The sequence below is a fragment of the Kogia breviceps genome, chromosome 19, assembly GCF_026419965.1.
Source record: "Kogia breviceps isolate mKogBre1 chromosome 19, mKogBre1 haplotype 1, whole genome shotgun sequence".
Taxonomy (NCBI): domain Eukaryota; kingdom Metazoa; phylum Chordata; class Mammalia; order Artiodactyla; family Physeteridae; genus Kogia; species Kogia breviceps.
In genome coordinates this window covers 36,446,335-36,470,830 of record NC_081328.1, presented here as the reverse complement: position 1 = coordinate 36,470,830, position 24,496 = coordinate 36,446,335, and the positions used below count along the sequence as shown (strand labels likewise).

The 24,496-nt window shown below is 36.7% G+C and overlaps 1 protein-coding gene across 1 annotated transcript in view; it reads left to right on the top strand.

Moving 5' to 3' along the window:
* Window positions 1-24,496, top strand: part of NPEPPS (aminopeptidase puromycin sensitive) — a 106,453-nt gene that overhangs the window by 56,840 nt on the left and 25,117 nt on the right. The window contains exons 3-10 of the mRNA XM_059046510.2: window positions 6,158-6,235; window positions 15,291-15,412; window positions 18,043-18,150; window positions 19,401-19,601; window positions 20,056-20,152; window positions 20,262-20,295; window positions 21,148-21,262; window positions 23,692-23,856. Of these exons, the coding sequence (XP_058902493.1) occupies window positions 6,158-6,235; window positions 15,291-15,412; window positions 18,043-18,150; window positions 19,401-19,601; window positions 20,056-20,152; window positions 20,262-20,295; window positions 21,148-21,262; window positions 23,692-23,856 (920 nt within the window). The remainder of the gene's footprint in view (window positions 1-6,157; window positions 6,236-15,290; window positions 15,413-18,042; window positions 18,151-19,400; window positions 19,602-20,055; window positions 20,153-20,261; window positions 20,296-21,147; window positions 21,263-23,691; window positions 23,857-24,496) is intronic.

Genomic DNA, 24,496 nt, shown 5'->3' with positions numbered 1-24,496 from the left:
CTTCAGTAGTTGTGACACGTGGGCTCAGTAGTTACATGAGCTCTTGAGCACAGGCTCAGTAATTGTGGCACATGGGCTTAGTTGCTCCGCGGCATGTGGGACCTTCCCAGGCCAGGGCTCGAACCTGTGTCCCCTGCATTGGCAGGCAGATTCTTAACCACTGCGCCACCAGGAAAGCCCAGGTTTAACTATTGAATGTAATAACCCACAAAATGTTAGTGAAATAACAATTTTTGGTAACGACTTTTTTGAGTCGGTCGCTTCTCAAACAAACTTGTATCACCAACAGAATGAAAAATCATATAAAAAGTATGATGAGGCTTTAAAATGTTCTGATGTAACCAATAGTGACATGAAGAAGTTTCTTGGATTAATAACTTTGATGGGACAAATAAAGTCACACTGATAAGAACATTGGTTGACTGATACCTTACTTGAAACACCTATCTTTCCAAAGATTATGACGAGAAGAAGGTTCCAACAAATAATGACATTTCTTCACTTTAATGATAACTCAGGAACTCCACTTCCTACAGACAGAATTTCAAAAGTTAAACCTCTTTTGGATTATTTTCTACCAAAAGTATTTAATAAATTAAAAAAATATTTATTTGTTTGTTTATTTATTTATTTATCTATTATCTATCTATTTATGTGGGCTGCGCCGGGTCTTAGTTGTGGCATGCAAACTCTTGGTTGCAGCATGCATGTGGGATTTAGTTCCCCGACCAGGGATCAAACCTGGGCCCCCAGGATTTGGAGCGTAGAGTCTTACCCAGTGGACCACCAGGGAAGTCCCTCTACCAAAATTTCAATCAATCTATATAACCAGACAAGAGCTGTCACTTGTGGAGGCAGTGATAAAGTAGAGAGGATGACTCAGATTCAAAACCTGTAATCCCAGAAAACTTACAAAATATAGAATTTTGGTCAGGATGGTTGGTGAAAGTGAAACTGGATATATATGCAACCTTGAGATGAAGGAAAGAAACTATAAGAAACAATATTATCGGTCCTACAACATTATCTTGGTTCGTGACACCATATTTACCAAGACAGTTATTAAAACAGTGTGTCCACATCTGAAATATTGTTGAAAATAAAACCAGAGTTTGTGGGACTGTAAGAGAGAATCATGGTCTACCAAACCAATTAAAGGAGAAATCCAAGTATCTGCAGAGGGGAGAAATGACATTTTTATGGAAGGGAGAAGTGACTCTTCTTATATGGAAAGACAAGAGGCTGGTCCACAGGGTGACAACTATTCATGACGCATCCATAGCCTCTCCATAGCATAGATCCATAACATCTACAGGAAGTAAGACAGGAGGACTGGCCATCAGATAACTAAGCCCACTTATATATTAGAGCAGCTGTCCCCAACCTTTTTAGCACCAGGGACTGGTTTTGTGGAAGACAGTTTTTCCACGATGGCAGGGGGATGGTTTAGGTGGTAATGCAAGCGATGGGGAGCGGCAGATGAAGCTTTGCTTGCTCTCCCGCCACTCACCTACTGCTGTGCAGCCCAGTTCCTGACAGGCCACAGACCACTACCGGTCTGTGGCCTGGGAGTTGGGGACCCCTGTATTAGAGTATAATAAATATATGAAAGGAGTTGATCAGTCTGATCAATATCTGGCAAACTTCAGTATCTTCCAGAAAACTTGAAAATGGTATAAGAAAGTAAGTTTCTATTTGAGTGATTGAGGTTTATTCAATGCATTTAAAATTTTACTGTAACCTTAATGCACAGAATAAAATGACTTACAAGCAATTTTTCTTAGCAGCAGCTAGAGAATGGGTAACTGGCCATTCTGGTAAGTGTAGTGGTAGTCCCGAACCTGGTCCTTCTTGTGGTGTTTTGCAAAGATCCACCTTGTCAACTCTTAGGTAAAATAAAAGAATATATGCTAGAGGAAATAATATACACAGGACTAAAAAAAAAAAAACTGCCAGAAAGTGTAGAGTCTGGTCTTAGGGGAAAGCATAGTGAAACATGGTGTATTTGTAATAGATGTTCTGTTCCCCTGCACAGAGGTGCCTGCTGTACTGCGTATCACACTCTAACAAAATATTAGAATGCTTTAGTAAGACATGTACAAAGTTTCAAATAAGTACATTACGTGCAAAAGAAGTTGTTGATATTTACTCAAACTTGGGTGTTTCAATATTCCCTTATGTAACAAATTGCCGGCCACAGTTTCTGCAAAAATCCCCTGGTCAGCAATGTTAAGATGCTATTGTAGTGGTCGAGGAAAGAAAATAATGGTACTTTGGACTGGGCTGTAGTGGTGGAGACATTGAAAAGTCTGGGATTAAGGGTGTTGAATTTGCTTGTTGGATGTATGGTGAAAGAGACAGACAGACATGGAGGGGAGGCAGTTAGGATCATTTCGTATTTTTGACTTGAGCCACTAGATAAATGGTGGTGCCGTATACAGAATATACAAAACTATAATTGACTGAGGTTATTTCAAACTCTAATGTACATTTGCCAAGTAGTATGTTGTCCAATATAAAGTAATTGGAAGAGTAGCCCATAATACAATAGACTTTTAAAGAATTCAAATATATAGCTACTTTCTCTCTCTCCTTTTTTTTTTTTTTTTTTCTGTACGTGGGCCTCTCACTGTTGTGGCCTCTCCCATTGCAGAGCACAGGCTCCGGATGCACAGGCTCAGTGGCCACGGCTCATGGGCCCAGCTGCTCCGCGGCATGTGGGATCTTCCCACACCGGGGCACGAACCCATGTCCCCTGCATCGGCAGGCGGACTCTCAACCACTGCGCCACCAGGGAAGCCCCTCTCTTTTTACTTAGAGAATTTTGGCGGAAATTCTGCTCTTTTTTTGGTACACATGTATAGTTGATATGTACATTTGGAAGCATATTTTGTAGAATGTAATCTAACAATACAGTGCTTGATTATTTCAATTTGAAAACTGCTATTCTTTTGTTTTTCTAGCTTCATTTCTTACCATTTTGAAGCATTTCTTCCCTATAGGCAAAGTAAGATTCTATTCTTGGGGATCAAGTTAGAGCAAATCTCAGATTTTTGCCAGCAAAAGTCATTGTTTCAGTAGAGATTTCATTAATATTGTATATATATACACCAAGTCTTGAGTTTCTGTTCAAATTTAGGAGCTAGCTTATGATAGCAGAAAGAATTTTGGCAACAGGAATATGAAGGGAACTGAGTTCTAGTCCAGCTCTGTGACCTTAGGTGAATCATTAACTTTATATGCCTCATTTTCTTCATCTGTAAAATGAGGAATAATTGATTAAAGTTCTTTTAAAAACTGAAGTTATAGTTTCTTATTGGTTTTGTAGAGATTTTGGCTTTATAAAGACATGTTTGAACCATCGTATTAGAAACACTGGAGGGATTTCCCTTGTGGTCCAGTGGGTAAGACTCCATGCTCTTAGTGCAGGACACCTGGGTTCGATCCCTGGTCAGGGAACTAGATCCCGCATGCATGCCACAACTAAGAGTCTGCATGCTGCAAGTAAAAGTTTGCATGCTGCAACTAAGAAGTCCACATGCCACAACTAAGAATCTGCATGCCGCAACTAAGAAGTCCGCATGCTGCAACTAAGATCCCGCATGCCTTAACTAAAAGATCCTGCATGCCGCAACTAAGACCCAGCGCAACCTAAATAAATAAATAAATACTTAAAAAACAAACAAAAAAAGAAACATTGGAAATTTAATCTTTGGGTGACTCATTTGAAAAAAAATGTGAATTGTGGGCATCTTGCCTGGTTCATAGAATGTTACTAAATTTGAATCACTGTTACCCATATCAAACTTAAGCCTGTGACTGGTAAGGCTACCTGTCTTTTAATAATAGCTTATTGAGATATAATTCACACACTATACAGTTCAATTCAGTGTTGTTGTTTTTAAAATTTGTGGTATGCAGGCCTCTCACTGTTGTGGCCTCTCCCATTGCGGAGCACAGGCTCTGGACGCGCAGGCTCAGTGGCCATGGCTCATGGGCCCAGCCACTCCGCGGCATGTGGGATCTTCCTGGACCGGGGCACAAACCCATGTCCCCTGCATCGGCAGGCGGACTCTGAACCACTGCGCCACCAGGGAAGCCCTCAGTGGTTTTTAATATATTCACAGAGTTGTGCAACCATCGTAAGAATCAATTAGAGCATTTTCTTCCGCTTTTTTTTAAAAAAAATTTATTTATTTATTTGGCTGCGTCAGGTCTTAATTGTGGCATGCGGGCTTCTCTCTAGTTACAGCACGAGGACTTCTCTCTAGTTGTGGTGTGCAGGCTCCAGAGTGCATGCGCTCTGTAGTTGTGGCGTGTGGGCTCTGTATTTTGCGGCATGCAGGCTCTCTAGTTGAGGTGCACTGGCTCAGTGGTTGCAGCGCATGGGCTTAGTTGCCCCACGGCATGTGGGATCTTAGTTCCCGACCAGGGATCGAACCTGCGTCCCTGCATTGGAAGGCGGATTCTCAACCACTGAACCACCAGGGTAGTGCCTTAGAACATTTTCATCATCACAAAAAGAAAGTACCCATGAGCAGTCACTTCCCATTTCTTCATGACCTTCCAGCTCTAGGCAACGGCTAGTCTACTTTCTGTCTCTATGGATTTGCCTATTCTGGACATTTCATATAAACATGTGGCCTTTTGTGTCTGGTTTCTTTCACTCAGCATAATATTTTCAAGGCATATCCATTTTGTAGCATATATCAGCACTTCGTTTCTTTTTGTTGTAGCATAATATTCCATTGTATATCATGTTTTATCTGTCCATCAATTGTTGGACATTTGGGTTGTTCCTACTTTTTGGCTACTAAGATCATTTGTGTATAAATTTTTGTATGGACATATGTATTCATTTCTCTTGGACATATATCTAAGAGTGGGATTTCTGGGTTATATGGTAACTCTGTATTTAATCTTCTGAGGAACTGCCAGACTGTTTCCCTTAGCATTTGTTTTCATTTGTTTGTTTTTTTGGCTGCGCTGGGTCTTTGTCGCTGCATGTGGGCTTTCTCTAGTTGCAGCAAGTGGGGGCTACTCTTCGTTGCAGTGCGTGGACTTCTTGCGGTGGCTTCTCTTGTTGTGGAGCACCATGGACTCTAGGCCCGCGGGCTCCATAGTTGTGGCTCACGGGCTTAGTTGCTCCGCGGCATGTGGGATCTTCCCGGACCAGGGATCAAAACCATGTCCCCTGCATTGACAGGCGGATTCTTAACCACTGCGCCACCAGGAAAGTCCCTCCCAAAGCATTTGGAAACATTTTTACATTCCTATCAGCAATGTATGAGGGTTCCAAATTCTCTACATCTTGCCTTAAACCTTATTATTGTCTATCTTTTTGGTTATAGTCATCCTAGTGGGTGTTAAGTGGTATCTCATTGTGGTTTTGATTTGCATTTCCCTGATGGTTAAAGATGTTGAACATCTTTTCAAGTGCTTATTAAGGCTACCTCTTTGGGCAGTTTTTCTTTTGGAATGGGGATATGATGTAGTTGGAAGTTGATCTACTTAGCTCTTTACCTAACGTGTCAACTAAGCATTCTGAAGTATCAGTTAAATAAGCAGACTCTTCTCACTCCTGGTAGGGAATAAATCAAAGTCTTAATTTAATCCACACACCTGTTTTCACCTTCTTTATTTATGTAAAATGTAACAACAAAGAATTTCACTGGAAATATGATTTATATCTTGTTGGAATTGTTACCTATGTTTGGGTGGGGGACAGAACTTTCACTGATATATCTTTAACACCGAAATCTTAGCAATCTGCTCAGTATTTCAAATGTTCATGAGTAAGACTGCAACATATAAAGCAGAATCATAGTCACACAAAGATGAGAATGAAGCGTGTCTAGGAATCTGGTAGAAAACCTTCTCATATTTATAGCAGCTCTATTTCCCTTATATCATAAAAGTTTTGTGAATTAATATAGGATGTGTAATTGTTTCCAAGGAGCATGTTTAACTTAGGTTACATAGCCTAAAATAGGTTACTTTGAAATGATACTCTTGTTAATAGGAACTTAATTTATTAAATTAAGAATATTTAGTTTTAGTAGAGATTTTGCTCTTGAAAATGTTAATTGCTGCCGTCTGGATTTGGTCTTATCAATCCAGTCAGATTTGTGAAGTAATTTTTTTTTTTCCATTCCAGAAATACATGCTACAGGATTTAACTATCAGAATGAAGATGAAAAAGTCACCTTGTCTTTTCCTAGTACTCTCCAACCAGGTAGGAGAAATGGCTTTTGTAAAATCCTGTTATGAATAGTGACATCTTCTTCCAGAAAAATTTATCGTATGCCTTTTTTTTTTAACTCATTGTTTTAAGGAGATTAAGTATTAAGACAGAGCTTTAGACAGTCAGGTACACTTCAACTTTTGGGCCACCAGAAAAAATAAAAAACATAGAACATAATGCATTGTTTTCACCTTTTCAGTTTTTTAAAAAATATATCTACCTAGCTCCATCTTCTACTAATTGAATCCAAATCTCTGAGATGAATGTCCCACAGATGATTCTGAGATACCACCAGAGATTAGAGAGCTATTATTGCTAGTGAGGGCATGGATGGAAAGATTCATTGATAGGTTACTATATGTGCTATATAAAAGCACAAAGAAACTAGACGTTCTGAGCTTAATATAATGGAAGAAATTATATACAAATCAATTGGTAAAGCACTAAGACTTCGATTAGTGAGCAAATGAAAAGCCACAGATAATTTGTATGAAAGAAAATGCAAATAAATAATAAACGTGAAAAGACATTTGCCCTCCTAGTAATGAGAAATATTAAAACAACAGCTACTGATATATCAGTTTTTGCCTGTCATATAAGCTGAAGTAAAAAAATGATTCTCAATGATGTGACTGCCTCATATTACTGGTAAGAATGTAAATCCATGTAATTAATTTTGAAAGCAGTCTGGCAGTATGTATTAAGAGCCTAAACATGTTCATGTCTTTTGACCTAGCAATTCTGGTAATAGGAATATATCCTAAAGAAAAGTCATAAATACAGGAGATACTTTATGCCTAGAAATGTCTATTGAGATGTTACCTAAGGTAGTAAAAAATTAGAATTAATACATTTGTCCAACACTAAGGGAATAATTAAGCTAATTATGACATATATGTATGGTGGAATATGAGGTTTGGGCTTCCCTGGTGCCACAGTGGTTGAGAATCCGCCTGCCGATGCAGGGGACGCGGGTTCGTGCCCTGGTCCGGGAAGATCCCACATGCCGCGGAGCGGCTGGGCCCTTGAGCCATGGCCGCTGGGCTTGCGCGTCCAGAGCCTGCGCTCCGCAACGGGAGAGGCCCCAACAGCGAGAGGCCTGCGTACCGCAAAAAATAATAATAATAATAAATAAATAAGTGAGGTTTGTGAATTCTTAACACTGTGAAGTACTTACTATAATGTAAAATTGAAAAGCAGAATACAAAATTACATATACAAGGTGATGAATCAGATCTCTAAAATGGTACAAATGACATTATATGTCTGGTTGTTGACATAATTAATGATTTTTATTCTTATTCATACCTTTCTCTGGTTTCCATAATTTTTATATTGAGAATATATTCCCTTAATAGAAAAGTATTTTAAGAAAAATTTTAAATTGGAGAAATTTTGTCTTTTATTTTGATACTCTTAAAGACCTTTCATTTTGTCTTTTTCTAACTAAGATTATTTTTGTGTGACATTATTATAAAAACAAATGATTGCCATGAACATGTATTAAAAGATACTGAAGAATATGTATTTTATTCAAATAAATCTCATTTTAGTTCTAAAAAAAAAAAGATACTGAAGAATATAACCTGAAAATTGATATTCCCTCTCTCTGACCCCTTCTACTTCCATTGTCTACTAATCCTTCCAGAAATATTCTATTTCTTTCTAGAAATATTCCATAAGTGTATATGTACCTTTTAACCCACAGATGGGATCACAAATGTCAGTGGCTTGCAACAAATATTTCTTGTTTACACATGGCCCTGAGGACTGCTGATCATCTGCAGCCATATTGCCAACTTTACGAGCACCACTAAGCTCCCAAGTCAGCTCATTCCAGGCTCTGTAGTGAGTAGCTACTATCTGCAGCATGCTGTTCTCTCACATGGCAGAAGGCAGAAGCTCAGGGATGGGGACAGAGCCTAACCACAAAGACACATTTAAAACTTCTTCGTGGGGCTTCCCTGGTGGCGCAGTGGTTGAGAGTCCGCCTGCCGATGCAGAGGACGCGGGTTCGTGCCCCGGTCCGGGAAGATCCCACATGCCGCGGAGCGGCTGGGCCCGTGAGCCATGGCCGCTGAGCCTGTGCATCCGGAGCCTGCGCTCCGCAATGGGAGAGGCCACAACAGTGAGAGGCCCGCGTACCACAAAAAAAAAAAAAAAAAAAAACTTCTTCGTGGATGGTGATGTCCATTCATATTTCATTGGCCAAAGCAAATAGCATGGCCAAGCCCAAAGTCACAACAATTACTAGACATTTGATAAAACTTCTAATATGAAACATAAAGCAAAAGGCAAAACAATAAGTATAGTAGAAATATAGGAACTTGGAAGAAGCAAAGACAAATGAAAAGAAAGCCTCAAAAAACACAAACAGATTAATATCCTTAGAAGTATTATTAATATTACATTCATTAAATAAGGACCGTATGGAATAGAGTAAGAAAACTTTTGGAAATTATAATACATTAGACGTAAAAAACCAAAATAAGTTGTAGACGATGAAATAGAGGCATCTTCCAATTAGGAAAATTGGAGGACCAATCTAGCAGGACTGGACATCTGTCTAGTGAAAGAGAGGACAGAGAAGATGGTAAGGGGAAATGATGAAAGACACAAAACATGAACATTTCTCTGAACGGATGGGACAGGAGACTTAGGTTTGAAAAAAATACACTACTGAGAGAGACTGACTCAAATGTAAAAAGTCCCACATCAAAGGAAATTTTAGAACTTTCATGGGTAAAGTGAGACTCTCAAAGAAAGAGTTTCTTCCCGAGGCGAGGGACTTGGGAGGAAGGAAGACTGACAGATTACCTTCAAAGTTCAGGAATCAGAATAGCAGTAGATTTACCATCAGGAACAGTGGAAACTAGACTCTAGTATGGCCGTTCCTTCAAAATTATGAGTGAATCTGATTTTCAATCTAGAATTCTGTGCTTAGCCAAACTGTGAAGTTAAAGAGAATAAAATATTTTCAGATTTGGAAGGTTACAGAAAATTTAATTCTTTGTAAAAGATGTAGGAGTGGAGATGTAGTTTAGCTACACTTCACTTTTTACTGTTTTTTTAAAAAATGTATTTATTTTTAGTATTTATTTTATTTTTGGCTGCGTTGGGTCTTCATTGCTGCATGCAGGCTTTCTCTAGTTGCGGTGAGCAAGGGCTACTCTTCGTTGCAGTGTGCAGGCTTCTCACTGCGGTGGCTTCTCTTGTTGTGGAGCACGGACTCTAGATGTGTGGGCTTCAGTAGTTGTGGCTCGTGGGCTCTAGAGCACAGCCTCAGTAGTTGTGGTGCACGGACTTGGTTGCTCCGCAGCATGTGGGATCCTCCCGGACCAGGGCTTGAACCCGTGTCCTCTGCATTGGCAGGCAGATTTGTAGCCACTGCACCACCAGGGAAGCCCCACTTCACTTTTTGTAGTAAGAAGAAAAGAGTGTGTAAAATTGTAAAATGAAAAAATAGCTAAATAAGCAAGGTATTTAGAAATCACAGAGTTGCTACTGAGGCAAGTGTAGGGAGTAAGTGGCATTGGGCAGGTGCCTGCAGCTTATATATGTAAGCATGTAGAACTATATGAGGTTTTAAACTATGAAATATTATCTTGATAGAAATAACATGAACTTTTAAAAAATTTTAAAATCTGTATCATTATAGACTATATTCTATGTTCATACTGTGAAAAGATTACAAAGTTAGTTGCAAAAGAGAAAAAAAAGTTACTTTTTTGGAAAAATGATACCTCTGAAAATTAATGAGTCAAAGAATATTTGTTAGGGAAATTAGAAGATATTTAGAACTGACTAATGAAATTACTACTTACAAAGCATGTGGGAGGCAGGTAAAACATTCTCAGAGAATATATTTAGCTAATAAGGAAGACTGAAAATTAATTAGCTAAGTAAGCATCAAGATCAAAATTAGACAAAAAGAATAGGTGGCTTGAAGAAAGTAGAAGAGATAAAGATTTAAGAGCAGAAATTAATGAAATAAAAATGACTTACTAGCTATTGACCTTGGGCAAGTTATTTAAGTTAAATAAACTCAGGCGGAGTCTGAATTTGAACACCAGCAGTTTAACTAAAAACTTTGCACTTCTAACCACCACATTATGCTTTTTATTTTTAAAATTATATATTAGAAAATATAATACATGGGCATGGTTTGAAATTCAAATGATATATAGTGATAATTTGTTGGTCATTCTATCCTGTCTTCCTCTCTCAGCTCCACTTCTCAGAAGTGATCAGTTCCTATGTATCCTTTCAAAACTGTTCCATGCTTTTATAAGCATTTATGTATGTACCATTTAAGAACACAGAAGTTAGCATGTCATACATATTCTGTACCCTTCTTTTTCCCTTATATATATGAGTTCATTTATTATCAGTATATAAGAGCTACATCATTCTTAATAAGGACTGTTTACAGTAGACGTGGTAAATTAAGTCATTTCTAATAAAAGCAGGGACAAGTCAGTGAAGGTTATGACCATTAGTATACTATCATTTGACAGAGTTTTGGAGATTTTTAGCTAATATAATGATATACATAAGTAATTGATATGAATATTAGAATTAAAAAATTATTTGCAGATGTGACTATGTTAAATTATTGAATATCTATAAATATCTGTTCAAAAATCACTGGCTTTCACATTTTCCCAAGATTCTCTGGGTCAAAGTTACCCAGTCATTCTTTGCTTTAAGAATAAAGTCCTTATTTTTTCAAATTTTAAGTGGTCTCTCTTCTGGTAATGAAGTAAATATTGAACATATATCAGGAGGATATTAGTAACCTTTGTGTTTAGCCTCTTCAAACTTAACAGTCATACCAAATATTATATAGCTAAGTAAAATATCTTCTTTTCTGAAATTGGCACCATTCTAGAATAGTGGTTAACTTACTGTGATCATTGTAAGGCCTAACAACCTCAGAATCGGTGGTTAAGGATCCTGTAGAGTGATGTTCATTTGGAGAAACACTAGAAGATGTTAACATTTTGAAGAGTGGAAGACAGGATCATAAGAAATGATGACAGAAAGGCAGAGACCTTTATTTTCTCTTTATATAATCTGTCTTAAATTTCATAGGGTTTGGTAGTCTCATTAACTTTTTAATAATTTAATTTTTAGTAATTTTATTACTTCAGGTTTTACAACAATTATTATACTCTCCTAAGCTTTAATAAACAAATAAGGTTTTTGGAGGAGGTCCTAATTTTTCAGTTGTTTAATTAATAAATGAGCTTATTGTATATTTTAAGAGGCTTATTACCCCAAGCAGATAAATGTTGCATACATTGGATATTCAAATAAGGTATCTAATTTGAGGAAGCAGTGTCAATTATGTGTGAAAATAGGTATAAAATCAGACTTTCTGGCAATTGGTTTGTCAATATGGTATAAATTTCATAATGAAATTTATCGTGAAGTCCTTTTTCCTCCTGTTCTTGCCCTAAAATTCTACTATATCAATAGCAGATACTTTGTAATTAGTATTGTATAATGTGACACTAAATTTATTAATATATTAAAAAACCTTAGACTTGTGTTTTATTTGAATTTCAGGTAATAGCCGTTCCCAATAATTTATATTTTGTTTAGTATGCCACTTTTTGGAAGGGGGGTCACTGTCAATATCTTGCTATATAGTATGATGACCTTGGAGATTTAAACCCAAGTAAAAGTGTAAGCAGCATTTCTTATTTAGTTTTGAGTTTTAAATCCACTTTTATTCCAAATAGGAAAAGTCAAAAGTAGATTTACTTTGGAATATGAGTTATGTAAAGGACATCTTAACAGCTGACTTAGGGAAAACAGACTGGCCAATTCCATTTATGGAATTGTAACATAAAGTTCCATCAAACAGTTATCTTTAAAGGGGTTTTTGTAATCTAATAGATATTCCTTGTAAACTTTATTAATGTGAACACATCTGCTTAAAAAAAAAAAAAAAATCAGTGAGGGACTTCCCCGGTGGTCCAGTGGTAAAGAATCTGCCTTCCAATGCAGGGTTCGCAGGTTCGATCCCTGGTCGGGGAACTAAGATCCCACGTGCTGCGGGGCAACTAGGTCCACTCATCACAACTACTGAGCCCATGCACCTCAAGGAGAGAGCCTGCATGCCAAAACTACAGAGCCCGCATGCTCTGGAGCCTGCACACCACAACTAGAGAGAAGCCCGCATGCAGCAACTGGAGAGAAGCCCGAGCACCGCAGCGAAGACCTAATGTAGCCAAAAAAATAAAGAAAATAAATAAATATTTTTTTAAAAATCAGTGAATTTCTAATGAAAATAGAGAGAAATTTTTTATTTATAGCTAAATTCTTTAGTATCATTTAGAATTCTTTCATATTCTTTTACTGTATTCTTATTTACTGTCCCAGCAATCTATCATTCTCTTTAAAAGTAAAAAGTACTGGGACTTCCTTGGTGGTCCAGTGGGTAAGACTCTGTGCTCCCAAAGCAGGGGGCCTGGGTTTGATTCCTGGTCGGGGAACAGATCCCACAAGCATGCCGCAACTGAGAGTTCGCATGCCGCAACTAAGACCTGGCACAACCAAAATAAATAATAAATAAAATAAATAAATATAAAGAAAAAAAGAAAAAAGCATTTATTGACCCCTTCAGACAGAATGTCTGGTTTAAAAAAAAAACTATCACAAATATCTATTCATTGGACCTTCAATTTAGTTGTTTTGTTTTATTTTCCCAGCACGATTAATTTAAGAATGTGGCACTTTCTTTAGTGGTGACTTTGCTGCAAAGTTCTGAAATTTTCACTTGAAATTATTTTCAGAACCAGTTTGAAGCACATAAGAAAATCAGTTTAATTATTTCATAGACACAGTTAGTGTTTTGCCTAGAAATAGATTGCAATTTGTCATTCGCATATTCTGTAGACTTGAACTGTTCATGACTTGGACCTTTCCAAAAAGCAAGTTCAATTTTGGAAGGTGAAGACATGACTTTGAGAACATCCAAAAGGATATGTCAGAGAGAGAGTCAAGAACATTTTGAACAATGTCAGTGTCATTGCTCTACAGCATTCCAAAATGACAGTTTGAAACATTAGGATATAAAAGTTTTGATATATGGGCTTCCCTGGTGGCGCAGTGGTTGAGAGTCCGCCTGCCGATGCAGGGGATACGGGTTGGTGCCCCAGTCCGGGAAGATCCCACATGCCGCGGAGCGGCTGGGCCCGTTAGCCATGGCCACTGAGCCTGCGCATCCGGAACCTGTGCTCCGCAACGGGAGAGGCCCCAACAGTGAGAGGCCCACGTAGTGCCAAAAAAAAAAAAAAAAAAAAAAAAGTTTTGATATAAGTGGCTAATTACTTTATAATCATACTGTATCTGACTTGTTAGATTCCCATGCTCTAGATTCTTTTATAAAGAAGCACTTTAAAGGGCTCTATTACAAAGTCAATATTTTGGGGTTTTTTTTGTGTGTGTGACTGGATTTGTAAAATGTAGAATGGGATTATTGTTTTGTTATGCATCTGAATTTAGTAGACGACTACTAGATAATAGTGATAATCTTTTTTCTGTTAGCAAAAGAGAACATAGTTGATGCTTGAACAACACAGGTTTGAGCTGCACGGGTCCGCTTATACTCAGATATTTTTCAGTAGTAAATACTGTACCACACAGTCCAAGGATGGTTGAATTAGGAGATGTGGAGGAACTGCGGATATGGAGGGCCCTGTATAAGTTATAGGTGGATTAACCTCTGCGTTATTCAAGGGTCAACTGTACATATACTCATAAAAACTCACATTTTCTTCTCTCTCTTTTTTTTTTAAATTAATTTATTTTATTTTTGCCTGTGTTGGGTCTTCATTGCTGTGTGTGGGCTTTCTCTAGTTGTGGTGAGTGGGGGCTACTCTTCGTTACAGTGCGTGGGCTTCTCATTGCGGTGGCTTCTCTTGTTGCAGAGCATGGGCTCTAGGCGCATGGGCTCAGTAGTTGTAGCTTGCAGGCTCTAGGGCGCAAGCTCAGTAGTTGTGGCGCGCGGGCTTAGTTGCTCCATGGCATGTGGGATCTTCCTGGACCAGGGCTCAAACCCATGTCCCCTGCATTGGCAGGCGGATTCTTAACCACTGCACCACCAGGGAAGTCCAAAACTCACATTTTTATATAAAAAAAAGAACGTCTCTCTGTATAACTGAGTCACTTTGCTGTACAACAGAGGTTGCCACAACATTGTAAATCAACTACACTTCAGTAAAAAACAAAACAAAACAGAAAGTCCATTTTGTTTAAATTGATTTTGCTCTTATATAACAATAGTATATGTATTCAGGTTGCATTTTTATTTGCATTTAATAATTATTGATTTAATATTATTAGATTTCAAATGATTGAGGTAACTGTAAAAGTTTGTTTTATGCCCTGTTGCTGATCAAATCATTGGTCTTCTCTATAGTTCCTTACAAATGTATGGAATCAGTGTTCCATTTGGATTGAACATCTGTGTCTTGTCTTAATAATAGAATACTTGGCATGAAGTCATCTAAAAGGACCAATTTACATGGTATAATTGGCAGAGAGCATGAACTTTGGATTAAACAGACCTAAGTTTTTAATCTTATTCTTGCTACTTACTAATGGTGTGACCTTGGGCAAGTTATTTAACTTTTCAGGCTCAGTTTCTTCATCTGAAAAAATGGAGACAATACCTACCCAACTAAATATTTTTAAAGCACCAATGCACAATAGCTTGTCATACATTTAATAATAAATGTTCATTTCTTTTCCTGCTTTTATCTTCATGTATTGGTAATTTGAGACTAAATTAGTAAAATTAAAGAACTTTCTAAGCAGTCACCCTAAACATGATTTTAAGGTTTACTTTAGGATTAGTCTGCTATTTACTTTAGTAAATACTGTATTCTCTCCATTGCCAGGAGGAGTATTTGAGAAAGGAAGGAATGATTTGAACATTGTCAATCGCAAGCTGAATTAGTGTTTTAGGGACATACTTTTGATAACTTGTACTTAATATCTCCATGAAAATGTTTTCATTTATCTTCAATCACAGGTACAGGAACTTTAAAGATAGATTTTGTTGGAGAGCTGAATGATAAAATGAAAGGTTTCTATAGAAGTAAATATACTACCCCTTCTGGAGAGGTGCGCTATGCTGCTGTCACACAGTTTGAGGTATGGTATTCTTTAATATGTTATGATCTTAAATTAGACATTCTGACAAAGGTCTAATTCTATTATTTGCATGATTATTTGAGGCTTAGGTGCCTTTGGCCATAATTGTATTATTGATTTTGGAATTTTTATTTTATATTCAGCCAGTTATCTCTGTTATACAAGAGAGAGAATTAGGGGTGTGGGCTGGGGAATGATTTTATTTATAACAGTACCACTATTAATTTAGTAGGAAAAGCCACAGGTACAAAAAGAGGTACAAAGTATAAAAGCAATCCAGGTATTGAAATTTTGTTACCTGTATGTCTGTATGTATAGTTATATATGGATATATATAGATATAGAGCTATCTGTTTAAATATAATTTTGTTACCTGTATGTGTGCGTGTATGAGTGTGTGATTCCAATGCTTATTTCTAGCCCTTTTGAGCACTTCTTCATCCTGGAATGGTTGGCTGGTGTGTGTCTCCCAATGATTTTTTTTAAGAGAGGATATGTGGGTGGTATACTTCCTGAGTCTTTGCATATCTGAAAATCTTTCATTTGCCTTTATACATGACCAGTTTTACTGAGCATGTAAGAGATTTGCTGGGGGGAAAAAGAAATAAAGAGCAGCCCCTGACCTCCAGAAGTTGTCCTAGCACTGAAAACTAGTCCATGTTGTTCTCCTGTTGGACATAAACAGTATCACAGAATGCCAACCTCAGACAAGGTTACTCCGAGACCATGATAAAGTGAGACAAAACAAGGGCACTTCATAATTTCATCCAAGCATAGACAAAAACAAGTTCACTTTGTTAATCACAAAAGACAAACAACTCTCTCTCTCGGTTAAAATGAGTGACTGCTGCTTCTTTACCATTTGCAGTTTTAGGCTTGATGTAGTCTGCCCTCTCCATAGATAAATAACAGTTATTGAGATACCCACTCATAAAATTGCCTCCACTTTCTGACAGCACCCAACTTAGAATGAATCCTTTCTTCTTAAATCCTCCTCCAAATCATTCAGCCAAATCCAAAATCACATAATTGTTTCTTCCTTAGACTCTTTTTTTTTTTTTTTTTTTTGTGGTACGCGGACCTCTCACTGTTGTAGTCTCTCCCGTTGCAGAGCACAGGCTCTGGACACACAGGCTCAGTAGCCATGGCTCATGGGCCCAGCCACTCCGTGGCATGTGGGATCCTTAGATTCTTACTGAGATACCCCATGGTTTCTTCTGATGTGAGTTTTCCCGTGCAGGCTCAGTAGTTGTGGCTCACGGGCTTAGTTGCTCTGTGACATGTGGGATCTTCCCAGATCAGGGTTCGAACCCGTGTCCCCTGCATTGGCAGGCGGATTCTTAACCTCTGCACCACCAGGGAAGCCCCTAGGTGTTCACTTTTCATTAACTTTTAATAATTGGTAAACCCTATTGATGTTCATATTCAGAGCTGTCTTCAGTGTAGCAGTATTTTCTTCTATTGCATCTTCGTCGTGGTTTCTGTTCTGATTTCTTCTTCAGGAACATCATTTAATAATAGATTTAACTCTAGTGTCTATCCCCCAAATGTACCTTTGATTGCTTTTATTACTTTGTCCTTTGGATATTTTGGAAACCTAAATCTTACTATCTATGTCATTCATTTAATTTCCTCTAATATAAATACATTATTTACTGCTGTTGCTCCTAATTTGATTTTTTCTGTGCATTTCTTTCTTTACACTCTTACTTTTCCAAATGTCTTATTTATTCTTTTTTTAAACATCTTTAGTCTTATTTATTCTTTAGTAGAATTCATAATTTATTTAGTTTCTTTGAGAATGCAATCAGCCATCTAATGTATTTCCTTGGTGAAATCCTTTTTCAGAAGTATGTGCTTCCTCTACCTTTGCATATTTTGTTACTTCTTTTTAAGATACAGAATCTTGTCAATGGTTCTCTTTCTATTTTATTAAAGATTTTTTCTTTTATAACTGATATTCTACTGCACCACTAATCTTATTTTGCTTTAACAAGTTTGCTCTTTTTTATTTTTAAAGAAAGAATGAGATCTCTTTCAAAAGGTAGGTCAGATGGTGACAGTTTTATGTGTTGTATATGGAAGTGCCATTAAACAAATGACCTGTCTGGAACTGATACAGCATCTGTCTTTATTCCTATTGCTACCATTCCAGATAAAGAACAAAGCACATCAAAAATTCTGAAGATATTTTTATTTTTATTTTGAAATCAAAGCCAGAGAAGCAACCAGTCATATTTTCCCATCGTTGAATCGTTATAATAGTATACTGTTAACCTTCCTGTGCTCTATGTTGTGTTGACATTATAGATAAAGCCATTTGCCTTTAATTTGAAATATTGAAATGTTTTAACAAAAACAAAAATATAATTGTCAATTACTCTAATACTATAAATTGTTAAGCTCTATAGCAGACCTAGTTCCTGGATAATTGCTGATGTGGCAATGATAGTAAACCTTGTGTTTTCTTTGTAGTCAGTCCCTAGCTTGTTGCCTGGCACTGAGTAGAAAATAAATATTTGAAAACGTGAATGAACAAATGATAAAAAGAAAGAAATGTCTGTTATTTCATGAAAATAGTCTGGTAGGTTAATTCTGTGATATTTTATATTTCATATTCTTTTCTTAAGGCTACTGATGCCCGGAGAGCTTTTCCTTGCTGGGATGAGCCTGCCATCAAAGCAACTTTTGATATCTCATTGGTTGTTCCTAAAGACAGAGTAGCTTTATCAAACATGGTATGTTTGTGTTTGTATGTTCATATCTTGATAAGCATTTAGCATATTTAGTTTGCTGATTAGATGTGATAGCATGAAACCACCCAGCACAGTGATTGACACATAATTGGAACACAAATGTTAGTTTTCTTAATTTCTGAAAGCCTTCTTTTTCTTTATTGCCTTATTTGGGGAGTTTCCCCCCTCCTGGAAGAAATTCTTTATAAACTATATTAACAAGATCATCTAATTCCTTCAATTTGGAAATCTAAATAAGAAATGAGTTTCATAAATATTACGTGAAAGGAAAAAAATCTGATATTCTTATTAAATGCCGAAAGGAATAGCCACAAAATGAAGTGTATTTAGGTTTTTGGATGATTGTATTCTTGGAATATGCTCCCTTCACTGATGTCGTTGATCCTCATTCATAATAGAGTAAGCATTCACTACTTGAAGTGTATTGTCTAAGACTGCCTTACTTAAGACATAGAGTAGCTTGTGGCTTATAATAGGAGTCTAGGGAACTTGGAAATGCCTGCTGTACCTGAAAATAACTGGCTTTTGCCTCCTTTATTGGTGGAGAGAATTCCATAGATTCTCTTCTCAAATATTTTCAGAGAGGATGCTAATATATTACACTGAAATGTTCATTTACAATTTAGTATGAATGAATTTATCGGATCAATTCTTGAATAAGTCTTACTTGGAAGAAAGAATAGTGAGACCTTGGGGAAACTGAGAGCCTGAATAGGAAAAAGAGGGAGAACACCAAAGGGAAATTAGGGGACTCCAAAGGTAAAGTGGAGATTTTGTGACAAATTTGTTTAGAGCCAGCCTTGGTACAGAGAATGCTCTAAATCTAGAAATCTGTACCCTTTGAAATGTCTGATTCCACAATTACATTTTATTTTCATTAATATTTGTTGTCTCCTATCCTTCATTCACTTGAAAAGTATTGAGGTCTTAAAACATCCCAGTATCTGGCATATTAATATGTATTCAAGAAAAGTTGCTTCTTTTTTCTTACAAATCCTTGGAAGTTTTAACACTTTAGGTTCCAGTTTCTTAGTGTGAATGCTTTATCAGGTGACTTTCCTTCTTAATAGGAAAGATCTTGACAGCATAATAGCACTGGATGAATTAGGATAGAGAAGTAAGCAGTGCTGGAAAGGGGGAAGAAAAGGCCCCAAAGCCTAGAGTTTTTGGCTAGTGTTTGCTCTAAGGTATTTAATGTAAATCTGTTAAATTTTCCTTTTTTTTTTTTAAAGAATGTAATTGATCGGAAACCATATCCTGATGATGAAAATGTAGTGGAAGTGAAGTTTGCTCGCACACCTGTCATGTCTACGTATCTGGTGGCATTTGTTGTGGGTGAATATGACTTTGTAGAAACAAGGTCAAAAGATGGTGTGTGTGTCCGTGTTTACACCCCTGTTGGCAAAGCAGAGCAAGGAAAATTTGCGTTAGAGGTAAATGTACTTGAAGAGGATTGTTCCAACAGTCCATAACTCCAGGTTGGGGAATTTACATTTCTGATCAATTATTAGTACAATTATTTATACTTTAATCTGAAATTTCATGTACTACTTTGGTTTTACTTTTAATAGAATCTGGGAACTAGCAACTTTGGTGTTTTATTAACATTTTACAAGATGATGATTAAGAAAATATTAGAGTAGAATTTATTTACCCAGAGAGTGGGTGGGAAAATATGTAATTATACTTTTCATACTGAATTATAAATGGATTAAAGTTTGGCTGACATACAAAGCTTAGGGCTAAAGCAGTCTTTGGAGGTGGGGCTCCCCAGGGTTGGTTTCTAGTAACTTGAGATATTTGGCTTGCAACAGGATTCCTTTGTGGATTTCTATATGAATGACAGTAAGATTTATCAGATGGTTCTTTTGTCTATACTTTTTATAGGTTGCTGCTAAAACTCTGCCTTTTTATAAGGACTACTTCAATGTTCCTTATCCTCTACCTAAAATTGATCTCATTGCTATTGCAGACTTTGCAGCTGGTAAAGTAAATTTCATTTTATTGATGAATTGTAATAACTTTTTTGAATTTTATGATTTTTCAAGAAGTATATATAAATATCAATAAATGTTTATATTTATTTTATGAAGGTGCCATGGAGAACTGGGGCCTTGTTACTTATAGGTATGTTAATGATGTATTACCCTGCCTTATCTTTTTAAGTCACTGATTTCATGAGAACTTCACTCCTAAGTACAGTTCAGTAGCTTCTGCTTTATGATCTGTCATAAATTTTCCTACCTCCCCCCACTTCCTTGAACTTTTCGAGAATGCAGATGAACACCCTCTGGTGCTACTATGTGAGAGTATAAGATTTTAAAGTGAGCATCTGGCATTAGTAGCATTTGTAGATGTATTTTTGGCTGAGTTTCTCATTTCAGTGCCTTTTCTTCCTTCTAGTAGTTACATAGTTATTTATCCAGCTTGAAGAACTTTCCCTGATTTAATATCTTCTGGCCAAGTTGTTACATGTCTGTCACCACAATACAAACATGTAGGTTGTATAATTTTAAAAGCAGTGTCTGTAAACAAGTTTTTGTCTTCTACTTTCAGTTGCCTTCTTCAGTGAGCTAAGTTTTGGACAGCCTGCTCAGTGTTTTTAGGACTGTGGAATGCATCTTCTCCCTACTTTCTGCTCCCCTTCTTTTAATGGAAGCACTGTCTTTTCTCTCTGTCTAGCACAATAATCCCTAATCCTTTAGACAAAATTTTTCTGAAATTTCAGGCAGCTGTCCTATAAACAAACTGATAATTAAACTTGTGTCACATTTTTGATCTTCTGTTATGAATTCTGTTGGAGTGGTGTCTTTAATCTTCCCAGAACTTTTTCTGTCCTGTGTACTCTGAGGAAATATTTTCTTGACATCTTTAAAGCCTAACTTGACCATCTTATTTACTGTTTGAATCTCCCTCCCCCACTTCTGCATGCCTGCTTTGATTGTAATACTTAAAAAAAAATGTTTTTTTTAAACACAGGGAGACTGCATTGCTTATTGATCCAAAAAACTCCTGTTCTTCATCACGCCAGTGGGTTGCCCTGGTTGTGGGACATGAACTCGCCCATCAATGGTTTGGAAATCTTGTTACTATGGTATTTAATATTTTTAAGTGCTCAAATATATTTATTTTTTTCATGCTGCACCTTTTTTTGTCTACATAGTATTTCAGGTTTGGCTGGAATGTTGTACCAAAAATGTAGTTTTTTTATTGAAAAACTTTATTTTAAAAGGTCCACTTTGAAAAGTGTTTATCAGAATATTCTTGTTGATCAAAAGCATGTAGATAATCTTTATTCAACAGAAAATACTTCCTAAACTGTTCTAAATACTGCCTGCGGGGGAAGTCATGATACTAATTTGGGTGAAAGGAAGAGATTCCACTTAGGTAGAGAGATTGCATGCAGTGAGATTCAGACTAACTGTAGTTTCTTGTGTCATATATATTATGTAGCTCACTAACTGTAAAGTAACCTGATAAATGACAAACTATCCTTGATTAGGTTGAAATGTTTTTAAGGGTCATTTTCTTCATTGCCTGAAATTTTAAGTTGAAATTTGACAGAAATAAAGGCGAAGAAACAACAGAATAACTGTGAAGTATATTAAAATTTTCAACTGTCGTATTGAAGTTCTTGTTTATTATAATGTTTGCAGTGAATGATCTCTGTCCTCTAGTCTTGACCTTTCCCTCTTACTCTGAATAAGTGCTATCTATAGCAGCCAACTGTGTTAGAGCTAGGGAGACCAGCATTTAATAAGTGAACTAGAAGTGCCTCTGCAAAGAAAGAACTGGAGATTCTGGAGCCAGCCAAATTCCCTGATGGCATTTTAGGTTGCCAAAGAGCAGAGCCCAATTTGGATATTAGTTGAGTCCACATGTCACAAAAATAAGCAGGAAAGGAAAACATTTAGCAACTCTTACATATTTGAAAGAGTTTCTAAAGACGGTCAGCCCTTGAAAGTAAATCCTTTCCTTTTTGCTTTGGATGTTTAAAATTTTGCTTAGCGGTAAAAAAAATTTTTTGAAATATAATTTTATGCGGAAGTAAGTATACTAGTACCTGTATTCAATATGTCAGAAACAAACAAACAATATGTCAGAAACATTCTTTTCTCCTAATGCAGCAAGTTTGTTGCTACCAATTTTTTTTCTCAGTGTTGAGCAGACTTTATTTTTTATAATATTATTTTTAAACTTCCAGTAATAAATTTTAGTAGGGGAAATGCGTGCGTTCTCATTTTGCTTTTAAACAACTTTTTACTGGATTGGAGCAACTTCTGGTTATTAGATGTCACTTGTTTCATTAACCAAAATTCAAAGGCTTAGAGATAGGGAAATTACTAGGTTTGTACCAGCTTATCCCAGTGGAGGCTTAGTTAAATAAGTGCACAAAGCATATAAACAGATAGCCATTTATCAGTTGATATTGAAAATATTTGATCTTTTCAGAATTTAAAAATAAATAAATAAATAAATAAATTTATTTATTTTTGGCTGTGTTGGATCTTCGTTTCTGTGCGTGGGCTTTCTCCAGTTGCGGCGAGTAGGGGCCACTCTTCATCGCAGTGCGCGGGCCTCTCACTGTCGCGGTCTCTCCCATTGCGGAGCACAGGCTCCAGACGCGCAGGCTCACTAGTTGTGGCTCACGGGCCCGGAGCGGCTTGTGGGATCTTCCCAGACCGAGGAACGAACCCATGTCCCCTGCGCTGGCAGGTGGATTCTTAATCACTGTGCCACCAGGGAAGCCCTACAGGTTTTTCACCATTGCATTAGTCCTTTGTCCTGAATTCATATAGTATTGCTTTCTTTTCATAAGAGATTTAATCAATTTTAATGAAAATTGATTGAAATCTCTTTCTAAAAAGTTGATTTCTTTTTCAAAAAGTTGATTTTGTCTGTGACCCATTATATTCTTTGTCCACTCCACTGTTAATTCTTATTAACAGATGAGAATTTTATATTCCATAAATGTTTAAACACCATTCGTTACTGAACTACTTACTGCCATGACATTTCTGTTAATTTCACATAATTCTTATGTAAGCAGTACTGCTTTTCTGTTTATCTATAAAGTTTAACTTTTCAATCAACAATGATTTTTCCCTGTCATTATGGAAATAGTTTCTAGTTTTCCTTGTTTGGTCCTGATAAGCTTTCTGGTTTTTTTTAAGAGAACTGTTTATTAAACTAAATTTTATATGACAATGTGGGCTCTTGCCTATATTTATGCGCTCTCTTCCCCTTTTCCATATTTAGGGTGTTTTTCATCCTCCTTCTTCCTCCTTTTCTACCTTTAGTACCAGAAAGTTACTTAGCAGTGGTGATAATGCTAGTGTCACCAGGTTGGCCTTTCTTGGCATTTCTTTTGTTCAGGGATGTGAGTTATTTACTAAATGTTTTGAAATGAATTTCAGTTCATTAAGACCTTTAGAGTATAGTGGAAGGGACAAATGAGTTTTTTAAATTAGTGGAGTGACAAGCATCTTGTTTTCTTTATATATTTCCATCTTTTGTTTTTAGGAATGGTGGACTCATCTTTGGTTAAATGAAGGCTTCGCATCATGGATTGAATATCTGTGTGTAGACCACTGCTTCCCAGAGTATGATATCTGGACTCAGTTTGTTTCTGCTGATTACACACGTGCCCAGGAGCTTGATGCCTTAGATAACAGCCATCCTATTGAAGTGAGACATAATTTTCACTCATTGGCCTTTGCTCTCATTTTCAATAAAATATATAATTTGTTTATAGAGATACTTAGGACTCTGAAAAGAAAATTGCATGGGTGATGTCATTTACTTTTGTAATTTATATTTCCATTCTTGAAATTCTAGCAGTACTAAGTTCTCATTATGTTTCTTTTAAAACATTTATGTTCTTTGTAGATGCAAGTGCTCTGTACCCATAAGCATTCACTAAATAGATTTTTATTGAATAGTGTGGGGGAACCATAGCTGTTGGGTAGTATGATTCTGTTGTTTCAGAGAAAATTCTGAACATACTCTTTATTGTTGTCATTGTCTGTTTTTATATAAATATTTTAATTCTTTTGACTTAGCCTGTCCTTATTTCAGCTAGTTTATCTGTATAAATTTTGCCTCTAATGAGCTAGACTTAGAGTCTACTTTGACATATTTAACCAGGGCCCTATGTAACTGTAAGCCATAACAATTAGTGCAAGAAGTCAAATGTTTTTCATCTCTCCCTTCCTTACCCTCACTTCTCTACCCACAAAGAGATCAATAGTGACTTGCCTCCCAGCAAAGCGGTGCCAAGATTGGAACCCAGGTCCTAAGAGATGATGGGGATTGTGTTATATATTCT